This window comes from Leptonychotes weddellii, chromosome 1 (assembly GCF_054177405.1).
Source record: "Leptonychotes weddellii isolate Sample4059 chromosome 1, ASM5417740v2, whole genome shotgun sequence".
In the NCBI taxonomy this organism is placed as follows: domain Eukaryota; kingdom Metazoa; phylum Chordata; class Mammalia; order Carnivora; family Phocidae; genus Leptonychotes; species Leptonychotes weddellii.
The window spans coordinates 57,262,298-57,280,099 of NC_138369.1; the positions used below are offsets into that span (position 1 = coordinate 57,262,298).

General features: G+C 42.2%; 1 protein-coding gene across 1 annotated transcript in view; it reads left to right on the plus strand.

Annotated features, from left to right (window-relative positions):
* The window catches only part of XYLB (xylulokinase), a 47,383-nt gene extending 39,349 nt beyond the window's left edge, over nt 1–8,034 (plus strand). Inside the window, exons 17-18 of the mRNA XM_081822191.1 lie at nt 682–789; nt 4,542–8,034. Of these exons, the coding sequence (XP_081678317.1) occupies nt 682–789; nt 4,542–4,619 (186 nt within the window). The 3' untranslated portion in view covers nt 4,620–8,034. The remainder of the gene's footprint in view (nt 1–681; nt 790–4,541) is intronic.
* The last annotated feature ends 9,768 nt before the right edge of the window (nt 8,035–17,802 follow it).

The following is a 17,802-nucleotide window of genomic DNA, read 5'->3' on the forward strand; positions in this document are numbered from 1 at the left end:
GGGTATGCAGGCGGTGTGCGAGGCCCCAGGGCTCTTCTGGAGACCCAGTCCCTGGCTTCACAGAGCTCTGGGGGCTCAGCAAGGGAGGGACCTTAAATCTGGGGCCAGAAATTGTACGAAGTTTCTGAGGACAGCAGATGGTACTTGGGGGTGGAGGGTTAGGGAGCCTCGGAACAAGGGACATTGTGAGCGGCAGCTGGTCTGAGAAGAGTGTAGGTCCGTGAAGAGAGGAGACCGGGACACTGGACACAGTGAAAAGGCTGAGGTAGAAGGAATCCTAAGAAGCCTGGAGTGGCTTCGGTGCACTGAGCCCTGGGGAGTGGGGCCAGGTGAGGGAGGAGAGGCAGGTAAGTCCTCCTGTCAGATGCCAGGGGCCCGCCGCCCCGCTCTGACAGGTGCTGTCCCGCTGAGCAAGACAAACTAGCCCTGCTGGGGAGAGGTCTGCACATCAAATTTCTCTCTTCTGTCTCTCTCTTTTTCTCGAACAGTTTTACTGAGGCACAATTTATATGGCATAAAAGTCACCCAATTTTAAGTGTACAATTCAGTGATTTTTTAGTAAACTTACTGAGTTGTGCAACCATCACCATAATCCTGTTTTAGAATATTTTATCACCCCAGAGATAAGATGCTATTTTCAGTTAATGTCTTCATTTGCAACATGCACTGATGTGAAATGAGCTTTCCCTTCTGGGCCTTGCAGCTGGAACAGACGTGCCCTTTTCAGAGGTTGTGAAGTTAGCCCCAAATCCCAGATTAGCTGCTACCCCAACCCCAGGAGCTGCTCAGGTGAGAGACCATCAGAATTTGGTCATAGCCTTTGCATTGTGAAAACCAACCACAGTTAACTCTTGAACAACATGGGTGACGGGTGCCAATCCCCTTGCAGACACGAAAATGTACATATAACTTTTGACTCCCCCCAAAACTACTAATAGCCCACTGTTGACCAGAAGCCTTACTGATAACATAAATAGTCAATTACTACATATTTTATATATTGTATGTGTTATATACTGTATTATTAAAATGAAATAAACTAGAGAAAAGAAAATAATAAGCAAAATGCATTTACCATCTACTCTATCAAAAAAAATCCACCTGTACTTGGACCTGCACAGTTCAAACCCATGATGTTCAAGGTCAACTGTAGGTTCTTTTTTTCCAAAAGGTAAGTTTTGCTCTGTCACTTAAAGTTGATGTGTTCAGCTAATGGGGAAATCCTACTTTTTGGTTTTTAATTGTCAGGGAAACAGAGCAAAAGGGAGCCAGGTTGTCAACTGAGATTTATAGATACTGCTGATTTTATAGCCCCAGGGGTCAGATCGATTGCTGGGTGTATCTTCAGTGTTGCATATGCCTCAGGACGGGCCCTGACATTTCACGGGTTACAGAAGCCACAGAAAGACTCTGTCACTTAAGCGTAAGAAGTGCTGCGTTTCTAGCCCTCAGATCTGAAGTCTGGATCCAAGACAGGTGTGCGGTTCCCCAGGCCAGGAAATCCCTGGGAAGGCAGACCCCGCTTGTTACAGCTTGGGTTCTCTGGAAAGCAGACCTTGAGATGCTGATTAGGGTATAGGGACATTTATTGGGGGTGCTCGTGGGATCTATATCTGTGGAGGGGGAAACGAGGAGGCAGGATGGGGCAGAGGGAGGAGGTGAGCCACAGGGCAATCTCCCTGGAGCCCTCAGCCAGTCCTAGAGGAAGTTATGAAGCTGGGCTGACTCTTTGGACTTTAACCTAGCTGGGGTGAGGGGGCCGGGCCGTTATACCTTATGTCAGCCAGTCTGTGTATGCAGGCCACCCCAGGATAGGGTAAGGCAGCACTCTCTAGCCAAAGCCATCCCCAAAGGGGGCCGTCAGCTGAGGGCTGGGAGAATAAGGTCTTCATTCTTGAAGGGCAGTCTGGGTGGTATGCCACAGCATCCACCGTACCTCTGTTCCTGTTCCCAGAAGGTTCTTGCAGCCCAGCAGCAGGGCTGCGCAGACAGAGGGCATTATTACTGATGTAGCAGTCAGTGTGAACTTCATGCTTGCACCAGATTTCCTTGGCCCTGAAGTGCCATTGGACGATGTGGAGTGGGCCCAGGAGGATACTGTGCACACGCTATGTCTGCATCAAAACTGAGTGACCCCAAGCTTAGGAAACTCCCAACTTATAAAGGAGCTGCAAGCAGATCTTCCCAACCTTTGCCCTCGAGGGAGACATTATCTGTACTAGCCTGATCAGCAGATAAATTTTCCCTCTGCCCCAGAGGACGACTCTATCTCTGTCTTCCAATGCTACTTGCTGTATAAACATTGAAAAGATAGTCTGCAACAAAAGCTGTCACCAGTCACGTAGAAACACCATGGAGAATTGTCTCCCAACATATCTGGGAGCAGAAGCTCCCAGTTTCCAGGTGACTACGTAACCCACACGCATAGGTGTGCCCAAGCTTTTATTACTTTGTCCTTATGTCGTGTGTCCTTACCTTTAAGAGCCAACTCAATGCAGTAGAAAGACCCTAAACTGATAGAAAGGGCCTTTGGGTTTTCATTCTTATTCAGCCTTTCCTTCAGCATATGACCTTCATGTGACCTTGAACAGCATTTCTCATCTCCGAGCCTGTTTCTGCATCTATGAAGTGGGACAACATCTGGTCCTGCCTACTTCTAACCCACTCATTGTGAAGTTTGGAAAGACTCCCTAATTAGAATGGCTTTATTATGTAATAAGAAGTCTGAAGGTAGTTGTGGGGCTGGTTCCGTGGTTCCACAATGTCAGGGCTCTGGGTCATAGTCTCTGCAATTCTACAGATCAGCAACGGACAATGGCACCATGAGAACCACCTATGTCATTTCCAATTTTCTAGTAGTCTCATTAAAAAAAAAAAAAAGTAAAAATAAATAAATGACTAAAGATACTTTTTATCTAATCCAGTATGTCTGAAATATTGCCATTTCAACAGGTAATCAGTAAGAAAAATTGCCAATGTGCTATTTTACATTCCTCTTTTTTGTATGAAGCTTTTGAAATCCGAGGTGTATTTTAGACTTGTAGCACTAGTCCCAGTTCAAGTACTCCCAGGCTTACATGACTTATGGCTATGGTGTTGGGTGGCAGCGCTTTAGATGTGCTCTCGATGATCACAGGATGTCTTCCGCTTCTCCCAACATCCCGCTCCCCCACCACTGTATCCATAGGCAGGAGTGAGAGCGTGGCGTTGGGCAGCCCCTCTTCATGCACTTCTTGCTCATCAGGGACAGAATCCTGGTCTATTTCTCTCAACTCCCCCACCAGACGGCCACTTGGTCATATGGTCACCCTTGGTTGTAAGAAAGGCTAGGGTAGGTTCTAGCTCCTTTGTTCTCTAGAAGGAGGCCCACGAGGGAGAAGGTAGCTGGGAAAAGCTTTAGGGCAGCTGCACCTGTCTCCTTATAGGCAGCAAACACTCTGTGTGTGTCCCCACCTTCCCTGGCTCGCCCATGACCAAAGTCACTAAGGGCTCCTGGAACTCTGTACCCGTCAACCCAAGTGCAACCTCAGAATCCTTCGTAACACGAGGTCTTTTAATTACTGCAGTTGAAATTATGTGGGTAAAAGGTTAACAAAACCTTTTCCTATTCTGCATGAGAATTTGAACTTCAGTTGAATTTCTAGCTCTGTTTCCTTTGGAATGTCACAGTATTGGTACACAGCATTGCTTATGTAAAAATGGCCTTTAATTAGGGCACTGCATCTGGAGTGGGAAAACCGTATATATCTGAGGGGAAGTCATACTTAGGGCTTCCCTGAGTCCAGTGACGTCTCATGGGCATGTGTCTTGCCTATGGAGTTGTTACAAGAGATACTCCTGTGCAGCATGAGGTTTCAAAGCGAGGGTGGTTCTTACATCTGTATGATGTGGGTTTCACCTCCTTGCACCTGAGCCGTAACATGGGGGGCAGGGAGACCCTTTCCTGGACACTTGTGCCAACCGCTATAAGGACCGCTGCGTGGTCTTTCACTGAAGAGAAGCACCTGCAGCCACTGTACCAACTGGTATGTTTCTCCAGTGTATCCTGTTGAGGGCCAGGGTGTGGCACAGGGTAGTCTTAGGAGACTGGACGGTTAGTCAGGTGTGGCACCCTACATTTAGGATGGTTTCCTTAGGAGAGCTTTGCAGAAGTAGAATAAATGGGTCAAAGGCTAGGGGCCTTTTCAGGCCCTTTAATACCAACGTACAGTCAAGTTGATTTCCAGAAGGGTTGTACCACCAGCTTCACCAGCTGTGCAATAAGCCAGCATTTCCAGGTACCTTCACCAGCATTTTTTAAAATTTTGTAGATTTGATAACAAATTTTTTAGTCCTAATTTGCATTTTTTGAAAATCTTAAAGTATAGGTTTGAGAACTACTAGCTTTTCCTCTTTTGAGACTTGATGCTTCCTTTCCTTTGCCCAGCACAAACACTTAAATTGCAAGTAAATGGGATGCTAAATTTTAAAAATTGCAAGTTGCTACGAGATGAGAGGCACCTCTCCCTCCCCATTCTAAACTGCTCTTTCTGCCCCTCCAGGTCTACGAGGCCCTTCTCCCGCAATATGCCGAGCTTGAGCAGAGAATCCTGTCCCAGACCCGGGGGCCTCCAGAGTGAATTCCTCAGGCCCAGGCACCCCTGTTAGCCCTGCCTGCCCAGGCTCACTGATCCCACTTTGAGCCATGCTCCTCCTGGACAGCAGGGATCCTCTTCCCTGTCCTGAGTGACTCTGCCTGCCCACCTGACTCCTTGTGGTGCTCCAGCCCTGCCCGGGACCACCTGAAACCCACCTTAGCACATCTTCCTGAACATAAATGGGCTGATTCTGTGCCCTTGTGCCCGGGGCAGGAAAGCATCTGTCTTTTCCTGTCCTTTATCTTGGGAGGCAAGATAAAACAGTGAGTCTGGGATATGTCCAGTAAAAATTGTGACTTTGCCCCTTTCAAATGCAGAAGTAAAGCTAATATAGGGACCTAATCAGCAGAACAGGGGAGACAAAGCTATCCCCCATACCCCCACCCTAGCAACCTCTTCCCCAACTCTGACTCTTTGGCTACTTCTCCTCAAACTGTAACCCACAGCCACCTGCCCCCCGCCCCTACTGTGACCCTGTGGTCCATCCTCCCTCCTCCAACGCTGACCCCCTCAGCTGCTTCCTCATTTCAGTGTCTGAAGGGCTTCCTAGTGTTTTCCTTTCTTGTCTTCCCTGTGCTAACCCCTCCATCAAGTTTTTGCCCTTCTCACCTCCCAGCTTCTGTCCCCTCATCCTCTGTGATCTCACCTCCCTCCCCATGCCCACCTTAACTCATTACCTCCCACCCAAAATCTTGACAGGGCTGATGACCAAGCTTCCTGTCCTCTCCCATCAGCTCTGCCCACAGGCTGCCTGACTCCCTGGCACACGAGACCACTTGCAGGGGCCCTCTCCCAGGTAGTACAGGGCAGCACCTCCCTCCCTCCATCCCTTCCTTCAGGGAGCATTTCTCTAATTCTGGATTTTGTTGATTCTTTTTCCGGGGTGTCATTTAACATATTCTCTATCTTCTGTATTTCCTATAAATTGGTGATTGGATCTAATACAGAGCTCCTCAACCTCAGTACTATTGACATTTGGGGCTGGGTAAGTTTTGGTTGTGGGGGGGGCAGCAGGGTCACTGGCCTCGACCCACCAGATACCAGTAGCACGCCCTCCCCAAGTCATGAGAATCCAAAATGTCTCCAGGCATTGCCACATTATCTCCTGGTGGGGATGGGAAGGCAAAATTGCCCCTGGTTCATAACCACTGACCTAGAGGCTTGATCTGATGCACGTGGGATTATTTCCCTTTTTATGTCAGACAATTTCATAAAATGGTGTTGTGTTCTTCCATTGGGAGGCCCATATGTCTGGTTTTATCTCATTTGGGGGATGTTCAATCCTAGCTCCATTAGTTCACTAGGGATACCGTTTTGTTATTCCTCTTCATTTATTACCCGGGATTCTTCTGTGTGAGAGACATTCCCTGCCCAATTACCCAAAAGAGCTAGGAGAGGCTGGATAAATACTTTCCTCTGTTTACCAGTTTTCAAAATAATGGGTTGATTCCCAAGCATCCTCTAACAGCAAGTAGGTTTTTATTTCTAGTGTCAATACCATACATTTAATATATTTTATGTATTTTAATCCATTACAGTAATTATTTCTGTCCTTGTCTTCTTTTTTGATAGTCATTCTTCCCAACTTTTCTCCTGCTTTCCTGAGCTTTCATTCCTTCTTCTTTACTGATAGTAATGCTCTGTGTAGTCCTTAATTATTGCTGGTCCCCAAATTTTTATCCTCATCTCTCTTTCTCTCCCATTCTATCCTCTCTTGTTGGATAATTTCGTCTCTTCTTGGGTTTCAACCACTGCTTCTATGCCAGGAACACCCAGACCTATGCTTTCATCCAGAACTTTCCTTGGAGTCTATTGGAATTCTCAGAGGGGTACTTCAGACTCCACTTATCTTCCCTTGCCCTTCCCCAAACCTCCTCTCGTGTTCCTGTTTCAGTGAACTGGCACCACCGTTCATCCATCCATTCATTGAAGAACCCAAACCTCAAATGCAGATGTCCTCTCCCTTTCCCATGTCAGATCAGTCACCAAGTGAGTTTGGTTATTCCTTTGTTAACTCCTAAAGCAGTTCCTTTCTCTCCTTCCCTCCCGTTTTACTTTGGATCCTTTTATTCCTTGCTCAACGTATCACAAAAGCCTACAAATAAAGTCCTGTGTGATCTGCTTCCTGCAGAATCCCTCATATTTTACCTCTGCTGCAAGCCGTTGCCTAAACTGGAACTTCAGTTAAACCAGACTGCTTGTGGTTTCCATCCAGAGTGGAAAAATGCTGCAAACCAGGTCTGGGACCTGGTCAATCAAGGCAGTGGAGAGGGGGACGTCAAAGGAAGAGGTTTAGAAAATGAGTGGGACCAGCAGCATCATTTCTGAGAGAGATGAAGTCATCTTGAAAGGAAGTGGTGTCCCTAGCAGGCTTGGTGGATGAAGGGGAGAAAGAAAGCAGAAAGCTGAAGATAACAGCCTATCAATAGCAAGTCAAAGATTCAGAAGAAAATGGACAACTTTTCCACCCCTACTACCTAGACATTACTCATTAAAGAAATTTTACAACATTGACCAACAGAAAAAGATTCTCTTGGACCAAGAAACAGCGAAAGCCACTCAATCAATCCATTTCCCATTTTACCTCTTCCCTCATAGAGTTGCCTGTTATTGCAAGCGTGTCAACATAAATAGAACAAGGAATTCACTGTGTATACAAATACAGGAAGAAAACAAAGAATCATAACTTTTCAAGCTGATGAAATACTCCAAAATAAAGAGAACAAAAGAGAGTAAACTGTAACAACCCTCCAACATGAACTCTAAATTTTGAAACAATTGTGGATATGAAAGATACCACAGTTCAGAAAATTTAAAACTCAGAATAAAAATGAAAAAGCGGGGGGCGCCTGGGTGACTCAGTCATTAAGCGTCTGCCTTTGGCTCAGGTCATGATCCCAGGGTCCTGGGATCGAGCCTCACATCGGGCTCCCTGCTCAGCAGGAAGCCTGCTTCTCCCTCTCCCTCTGCCCCTGCTTGTGTTCCCTCGCTCGCGTTCTCTCTCTCTGTCAAATAAATAAAATAAAATCTTTAAAAAAAAAAAAAGAAAAAGCGGGGTGCCTGGGTGGCTCAGTCGTTAAGTCTGCCTTCGGCTCAGGTCATGATCCCGGGGTCATGGGATCGAGCCCCACATCGGGCTCCCTGCTCCGCGGGAAGCCTGTTTCTCCCTCTCACACTCCCCCTGCTTGTGTTCCCTCTCTCGCTGTCTTTCTCTCTGTGTAAAGTAAATAAATAAAATCTTTAAAAAAAAAAAAATGAAAAAGCAACAGGGATATGTGAAAAGAGAAATGACCAAGCTTGGGAAACAATTTGAACAAAAAATTAAAACCATGATAGATATGAAGACAAAATCACAACATATTCAAATAAAAATAGAGATGACTACAATTACAGTAAAGCATATAGAAGTTGGGAATGACAAAAGCTAAGACAGCAAAAAATACAGAGGAAGAGCTGAAAAGGTCCAGAACGAAAATGATAGGTAAAGAAGAAGTAACACAGGCAAAATTGGAGCTCCCAGAAGCTACCAAAAAAGAAGACTGTGGAATTGCTTAATACTTAAAACTGCCCCAGGAGAGGGACACCTGGGTGGCTCAGTCGGTGAAGCGTCTGCCTTTGGCTCAGGCCATGATCCCAGAGTCCTGTATCAGGCTTCCTGCTCAGCAGGGAGCCTGCTTCTCCCTCTGCATGCGGCTCCCCCTCCTTGTGCTCTTGCTCTCTCTGACAAATAAATAAATAAAATCTTAAAAAAAAAAAAATGCCCCAGGAGAAATTTCTGAAAAAGCAAAAAGAAAACCTAAATCTTTATCTTGAAAGGGCCCCTTTCTTACATAGCAAAATTGACCCAGAATGATCAACTGAGACATATCCTGGCAAACTATTAAATTTTGAAGGTGAGGAAAAGACTAGACCAAAAGAGCTAGTCTCTTACAAAGGAAAGGTCAGGTTGGCATCAGACTTCTCAAAAAGCAAGTAGTGGTGGAGCAACATTTTCAAGAAGTATAAAGAAAAAAAATAGGAACTAAGAATGTGTTTTGTATCAAGCTAAGCTGTCCTTTAAGTACCAAGGATACATGTAAGTTTTAATCATGTGAGAGCTCAGGAAATATTGTACTCATAACCCCTTCGGATCTTACTAAAAGACAAGCTTCAACCAACTAGGAGATGGTTGGGGAACTTCAGCAAAAGGACTGGTGGTGAGCATTGAGTATCTTTAATTTCAGATATAAAACCAAAATGAAGGAGGAGATGGGGTGAAAGAATAGTATCAAATGATATTCTTTGACAAGGTAGAAGTAACAATGAAATAAATGAAAAAGAAGAGAGAGAGGAGGACAGTACAAAGAGGTCTTTGTTGCAAAGGCAGTCTGTACAAGGCAAAGGGCATCATTTAAAGTTGATAAACCAAATAGTTGGGGCTTAAGTAAGGAAAAAAAGAGACAAAGAATTATATAAAGGTACAAAGATAATCACTAGAAGATAGAAATCTCCCTCAATGCCCAAAGAAACAATAATAAAAGCAATAAATCACATAGTGAAAAACATGCAGTGAATGTAGCATCATACACAGTAAATACATAATAAAAATAAGCATAGAGTCAAATTAATAAACTAAAAGGCTCAACTCATCTATTAAAAAAAGTTCAAAAATGAGCAAAGGGGAAAAAAAAAAGAAAGGCAAACCAAGAAATAGACTCTTTTTTTTAAAAGTAGGCTCCATACCCAGCATGGAGCCCAATGCAGGGCTTGAACTCACAGCCCTGAGATCAAGACCTGAGCTGAGATCAAAAGTCGAATGCTTAACTGACTGAGCCACCCAGGTGCCGCAAGAAATAGACTCTTTAACTATAGAGAACAAACTGGAGGTTATCAGAGGGGAGGTGGGTAAGAGGATGGGTGAAAAAAGGTGACGGGGATTAAGGAGTACACTTGTGATGAGCACAGGGTGATGTATGGAAGTGTTGAATCACTATATTGTACACCTGAAACTAATATTAGTTATGTATAAGTTAACATACGTATATGTATGTTAACTAACTGGAATTCAAATAAAAACTTAAAGAAAGTTCAGATTGGCTCACAAACCAGCATCTTATCTGTTATTTACAGGAGACACATCTAAAATGATCTGGGCACCTCAGTAGGTTGAGCGTCTGCCTTTGGCTCAGGTCATGATCCCAGGGTCCTGGGATCGAGTCCCTCATTGGGCTCCCTGCTCCACAGGGAGCCTGCTTCTCTCTCTGCCTCTCATGAATAAATAAATCTTTAAAAAAAAAATAAAATAAAATAATTGACCCATAAAAGCTAAAAATTAGGTGGGCAAAAATATACCAGGCAAATACAAATCATAAAAAGCAAGATTACAATATTGATATATGACAAAGGTAGAATTCAGGAGACAACTAGATAAATCAAAGAAGGACACTATAATGCTAAAAGCCACAATTCACAATGAAGGTATACTAGTACAAATGTTACAGCCTCAATTATTTCATTTTTCAACTTTAAATTATTTTCTTTGATTTCACCTATAAATTCCAACAGAATCTATATATCTTCTGAATATATACTGAACTTGCATCTTATAATAAGGAATAATAATACATAATCGAGGATACACCTATTATTCTCACTCACAGAAATTGGCCATTTATTATATCACAAAGAAAACATATAATTTCCACAAAATAGAGATAATACAATCTTCTTTAATCACAATGCAATAAAATGAGAAATTAATAAAATATATATTTTTAAGTTTCACCTGGAGAAAGACTTTTATTAATTATTCTTGGGGCAAAGCGGACATATAAACCAAAATTTCAGAGCTTTTAAAAAAAGATTGATAATTAAATCTGTGAGAAATAATTAAAGCATTGATAGGTGAAATATAGCTTTAAAATACTATAACACGTGTCAACTATACTCAAATAAAAATTTTAAAATACTGTAACATTGATGAAAGAATAAAACTTAAATAAAAATACAACTCAAAAGCAAAAAAAAGGACAAAATGAACAAAAGAAGGGATGTAAGAAATAATGATAAAATCACACATTAGAAAAACAGGAAAAAATAAAATTAATGAAGAACATTTTTATTATTTGAAAACAATTGGGGCACCTGGCTGGCTCAGTCGGTTAAGTGTCCCACTAATTTTGGCTCAGGTCATGGTCTCAGGTTGTGAGATAGAGCCCCACATCAGGCTCTGTGCTCAGCACTGAGTCTGCTTATCCCTCTCCCTCTGCCCCTCCTCCTGGTTGCACTCTCTCTCAAATAAATTTTAAAAATCTTAAAAAAGGAAAAAAGAAAAACAACGAAAAGAGACAAACCACTAGCTAACTTACGTAAAAGGGGGAGGAAGTAGAAATATTAAAAATAAAAATGATAGTGAAAAATTAAGATTAAAACAAAATAATTTTTAGTTTTAAGGACTATTTTGTACAACTCTGCAAATAATTTGGAAACCTAGATGAAATGGTAATGACCTAAGGTACTAAAGTGACTCCAGTAGGGGTGCCTGGGTGGCTCAGTCGTTAAGTGTCTGCCTTCGGCTCAGGTCGTGATCCCAGGGTCCTGGGATTGAGCCCCACGTCAGGCTCCCTGCTCTGCGGGAAGCCTGCTTCTCCCTCTCCCACTCCCCCTGCTTGTGTTCCCTCTCTCGCTGTGTCTCTCTCCGTCAAGTAAATAAATAAAATCTTAAAAAAAATAAAATGACTCCAATAGAGAAAGTTTAAGCAGACTAATTTTCATTAAGGGAAATAGAAAAGATTATCAAAGACCTATAATATGAAAAAGGCTCTAGTTCAGATGGTTTCACAAGAGGATGCTACCAAACCTTCATTGTTCAGTTAATCCCTTTGCTATATAATGTATTTCAGAACATTGGAAAAGAAGAAACACTTCCAGATTTTTTTTAAAAGATTTTATTTATTTATTTGACAGAAAGAGACACAGCGAGAGAGAAAACACAAGCAGGGGGAGTGGGAGAGGGAGGAGCAGGCTTCCTGCTGAGCAAGGAGCCCGATGCCCGATGCGCGAGGCTTGATCCCAGGACTCTGACATCATGACCTGAGCCAGAAGGCAGATGCTTAATGACTGAGCCATCCAGGCGTCCCGACATTTCCAGATTTTTATGAAGCAAATATAACATTGAGTCCCAATACTAGGTTGCAAAAATAGCCCCGATTCTTCACTTATCCCTATATCCACATACTTGGCCATGAAGTTTTGTTGTGTCCTCCCTGTCTGACTCTGGGCTCAGCCATGCAAGTTTGGTCAATGGGATTTTCACAAACAAGATGCAAGCATTGGCTTGGAAAGTCCTTATGCAATTGAGATTTCTCTCATTTTGCTCTGTCTTTATTATGAAATGTTTGTGCCTAACCTTGCCTGGCCAAAGCCATCAAGGTAACTGACTATCCCAGACATGTGAGTGGGTCCACATGAGACCAGAAGCACTGCCCAGCCAAGTCCAATCTACAGATTCATGAGCTAAATACACGTTTATTATTTTAAGGCATTGAGATGTAAAGTGATTTATTCACAGTAATAGATAACTGACATAGAAATTGGTGCCAAATCAAAAAATGATTATATGTGACATGGGAGCTGGGCTGTGGGTGGGGCTTGGAAAAATGGTGAGAAAATTATTTTAGGAGGCTGAAAAATGCAAAGAAACTGAGCACCTGTGGTAACTTGGAAGACAGAAAATGTACCTCCTGAACATTTGGGCTTGAGAGAATACATTTCTAGGCAGAATGTTGAAAATGTCAGCTGACTATTACTCAGAAAAGAACTAGCCAGATTTGAAGTAGAATTTAGATGGAATGTAAAGATGCTAGAACAATAACTTCCTCATCTCCATCCCTTTAAGCCAATAAAGATATCAGACTTATGATACAGCTTTAGGTAAAAACAAAATCAAGGGCTGAAAGACACTTGGCTAAGACCTCTGAAAGAATCAAGGCATTGTCTAACAGACTTTTCCAGTTGATTAAAAATGACTTCCAGGAAATATAAGATTCTTGTCCCACAGCAGCTTGGTATCTAAAATATCAGTGATTAAGCCCAGAGAGCAAGTGATATCTCAAAATGATTGGATATGGCTTTTGGTGTAGAGAGTGGATTCAAATCAGACCCAGAAGATCCACAGAACTTTTTGGAGAGGTATACTAATAAAAGTGACATCAACCTAGATTAAAAGGGACTAAATGTAAAAAGACTCTGGGCCTCCAACTTTCTTTGGACAGGAAGCAGTTTGAGGAAGTTGTTCAGAAGGCATATTTTCCAATGCCCTCTTCAGAAGTGTTTAAGGAGGGCAATGCAAAGTGAGAGATGTAGAGGGTAAAGCCAAGAGCCACGGAGAACAATGGACTGGGATGCCACTTTCAGTGTGGCAGATAAACTCTAAAATGACCTGCAGTGATCCCTGCCTCCCGGTATTCACACCCTTGTGTAACTCCCACCTCCTCAGCGTGAGCAGGACCTATAACTCGATTCTAATAAAAAATGACCAAGGTGATGGTATGTCACTTCTGTAATTATGTTACATATAAGTATAACTGCTATCTTCCTAGCAGACTCTAATGACTCTCCCTTGCTACCTTTGATGAAGTAAGCTGCCCTATGGAGAGACCCACATGGCAGGGAAGTGAGCAGCTTCTGTCTAATGACCATCAAATGATTGAGGCCCTCAGTCCAGCAATTCACAAGGAGCAATTCACATGACCTTGGAAGTGAATCCTTCCGTAGTCAAGCCTCAGATGAGACCCCAGCTCTGACCAACATCTTAATTATAGCCTAGTGAGAGGTTCTGAAGCAGAGGACTAGAGGACCCAGGTAAATCATACCCAGATTCTTGACCTACAGAAACTCGGATAATACATGGGTGTTGTGCTAACCCACTAAGTTTGTGGTTATAACAGTAGTTACTTACTATTATGCAGCAATAGATAATTCATATACCCAAGGAACTAGTCACAAACCATTCCTCATCTCTAGAGCAGGGGAACCTGCTCATACATTCCCAGTGAGATTTTAGAATTGCTATGGGCAAGTGACTGCTATATGCTTTCATTCCTACACTTACCAAATGATAGTGCTTTTGCAATGATCTTGTCCTTGTTTCCACCCACTTATGTGGGCTATTTGAGAAGCAAATAGTTGGACTTTTTGGTTCATATGTCTTTGGATCAAGAGTAGGCACAACCAGGGGTGCCTGGGTGGCTCAGTCGGTTGAGTGTCCAACTCTTGATCTCAGCTCGGGTCTTGATCTCAGGGTCATGAGTTTAAGCCCTGCATCAGGCTCCACACTGGGTGTGAAGCTTGCTTAGGATTCTCTCTCTCCCTCTCCCACCAGCCCCCACTGTGAACATGCACATGCTCTCTCTCCCTCTCAAAAAAAAAAAAAAAAGAGTAGGCACAACCAGACTTTACTTAGATTGTGAAATCCTAAACCTGATTGAGATTTTGCAGGGCTTTGGGATGGGAATGTGCATATTTTACATGTGGGAATGCTGTGTATAACTGCGGCCATGAGGGAAAACTGAGATAGTTGCAGAAATGCAACTTTGCCACGCTCTTCCCTTCTGACTCAGGGTTGGTTGTGTGACTTGCTTTGGCCATATCAGTAAATGAGATGCAAGCTGAGGCTTGAAATAACTTGCATGAGTGAGTTTTTCTTGCAAAAACAGCATTACATGATAACGTGAGAAGGTGACAGACACATGGAAAGAGCCTGGTTGTCCCAGGTGCTCCAGCCAACACCTGGTTGAACTGCAGATGTGTAGGCTAGCCCAGCCCATATCAGAATCACCTCAGTCACATGAGCAGTAAACCTTTTACTGTTGTAAGCCTCAGGCTTTCTGGCTGCTTGTTAGGCAGCATTGTTTTAACAATAGATAACTGCTATAATACCTAACCTCATGAAGATTATATAAAATAAGGAACTACATATCAATCTCTTATTAATATCAATGAAATTATTACCAATTTTGTCAAATTGTCTATGATTTAGTGTAAATCATATTTATAAATGATAAGTTTATCAAGTATTATTGGATTAATATCAATAAGAAAATCCCAAATGAAAAGATCAGTAAACAGAAACCAATAGGGCATTGAAGATGATCTGTCATGATCAAGTGCAGCTTATTCCTGAGTGGTCCAGTATTAGGAAATCAATGAATACAGTTCCCCATTTTAATAGATCTAAGAAGACAAGCAATTTGATTATGGCTATTGCAAAGTCTTTTGACAAAATTTAATACTCATTTCTTTTTTTTTTTTTTAAGATTTTATTTATTTGTCAGAGAGAGAGAGAGAGCACAAGCAGGGGGAGTGGAAGGCAGAGGGAGAAGCAGGCTCCCTGCTAAGCAAGGAGCCTGATGCAGGACTCGATCCCAGGACTCTGGGATCATGACCTGAGTTGAAGGCAGACGCTTAAGCCAGTGAGTCACTCAGGTGTCCCTTAACACTCATTTCTGATTAGAAAGAAAAAAAAAACAACTGGTAAAAGTCAGCATCTACTTAATGAGGAATCACTAGAGTCATTCCTCCTAGAATCAGGAATAAGTCAAGGAAGTCCACCACCGTCACTACTATTTATAGTGTATTAAAGGTAGCAGCCAGTGCAATTAGACCAGAGAAAACCAAGGCATAAGAATAGGAAAGGAAGAGACAAAACTTAAGAGAATCAATGCTAAAAATAATGCAAATAAGAAAAGTCAGTAGGGCGCCTGGGTGGCTCAGTTGGTTAAGCGACTGCCTTTGGCTCAGGTCATGATCCTGGAGTCCCGGGATCGAGTCCCGCATTGGGCTCTCTGCTCGGCAGGGAGTCTGCTTCTCCCTCTGACCCTCCTCCCTCTCATGCTCTCTGTCTCTCATTCTCTCTGTCTCAAATAAATAAATAAAATCTTTAAAAAAAAAAAAAAAGTCAGTAAAGTAGCAGAACATAAAGTTTTAATATAAAAAAAGCAGTGTTTACATATGTAATCAATAAAAATTATATGTTGTGAAGGACAAGAGCCCATTTACAGCAGCAGAAAAAAAGTTAAAGTACTTAAAATAGAGGTATAAAAATAGATAAAATAGGTGTAAAAATAGATGAGCAAGGGACGCCTGGGTGGCTCTGTTGGTTAAGCACCTGTCTTCAGCTCAGGTTATGATCCCAGGGTCCTGAGATTGAGGCCCACATTGGGCTCCCTGCTCAGCAGGGAGTCTGCTTCTCCCTCTGCTTGTGCTCTCTCTCTCTCTTTCTGACAAATAAAAAATAAAATCTTTAGAAAAAAGAAAATTGTCAGCAACAAACAACAACAAACTATGGACAGAAAAAATAAATACTTTTTAAGCATTTTTTAAAATGCTCAACCTCCTCCATAGTATCATTTCTCATCTACAAAATTGACAAACATCCAAAAGTTTGATAAAATGCTCTGTTACCAAGGCTGTGAAGCTGGTATGAGTGCAATTAACAAAACTAAATATGAATGTGATCTAACAGTTTCACTAAGAATCTGCGTGAAAGTATTAATAAAGCAAAATATTTGGAAAAAAGAAAATATTAACATAGGACCAGTTGAATGGATTATGGTACAGAAGAAAAAAGAATAAGGAAGATCTGTATGTGCTGATTCTACAAACATGGGGCATTTTTATTTACTTCTTTCCTTCTATTTATTTCTTTAATTCCCCTCAGCTAAGTTTTCTAATTTTTTTTTTTTTTTGAGAGAGAGAAAATGAGAGGTGGCAGAGGGAGAGGGAGAGAGAGAGAATCTTAAGGAGTATCCATGCCCCATGCAGAGCCCAACATGGGGCTCAGTCTCAGCACCCTGAGATCATGACCTGATCTGAAATCAAGAGTTAGATGCTTAACTGACTAAGTCACCCAGGCATCCCTAAGTTTTCTAATTTTTAGTGTACATGTCTTACATGTATTTTGTTAAATTCATCGTTATTTAAGTGCTTTTCAAATTGTGCTAAAAATATACATAGAACTTACTATTTTTATGTATATAATTCAAGGCCATTAAATACATTCACAATGTTGTGCCACCATCACCACTGTCCATCTCCAGAACTTTTTTTATCATCCCAAACTGAAACTCTTTAGCATTAAACTACAACTCCCATTCCCTTTCCCCCAGCTCCTGATAGCCACTATTTTACTTTCTGCTTCTGTGAATTTACCTATTTTAGGTACCTCATATAAGTGGAAACATACAACAATCCACAAGTGGAATCAGACAACAACAATCATGTGTCTTGTTTGTTTCACTTAGCAAAGTGTTTTCAAGGTTCATTCATGTAGCGAGGCTGAATAATTTTATGTGTACTCCACATTTCATTTATCCATTCATTGGTTGCTCGATGTTTGAGTTGTTTCTGTCTTTTGGATATTGCAAATAATGCTGCTGTGAATATTGATGTACAAATTTCTGTTTAAGTCCCTGCTTTCATTTCTTTTGGGCATGTACTTGCAAGTGGAATTGTTGGATTATATGGTAATTCTGTGTTTTTTATTTTTTTTTAAGATTTTATTTATTTGAGAGAGAGTGAGAGCACAAGCAGGGGGAGTGGGAGAGGGAGAAGCAGACTTCCCGCTGAGCAGGGAGCCTGATGTAGGACTAGATCCCAGGACCCTGGGATCATGACCTGAGCTGAAGGCAGATGCTTAAGACATTGAGCCACCCAGGTGGCCCATGTGTTTAATGTTTGAAGAACTGCCATACTGTTTTCCACAGCAGCTGCACTATTTTACATTCACACCAACAATGCACAAGGATTCCAATTTCTCTACATCCTTGTCAGCGCTTGTTGTTTTCTGTTTTTGTCTTGTTTTGGTTTTTTGTTTTGATAATAGCCATCTTAATGGGTGTGAAGTGGTATCTCATTGTTTTGATTTGTGTTTCCCCAATGACTAGTGATGTCAAGCACCTTTATGTGCTTATTGGCCATTCATATATACTTTTTTTTTTTTTTAAAGATTTTATTTATTTATTTGAGACAGAGAGAATGAGATACAGAGAGCATGAGAGGGAGGAGGGTCAGAGGGAGAAGCAGACTCCCTGCCGAGCAGGGAGCCCGATGCGGGACTCGATCCAGGGACTCCAGGATCATGACCTGAGCCGAAGGCAGTCGCTTAACCAACTGAGCCACCCAGGCG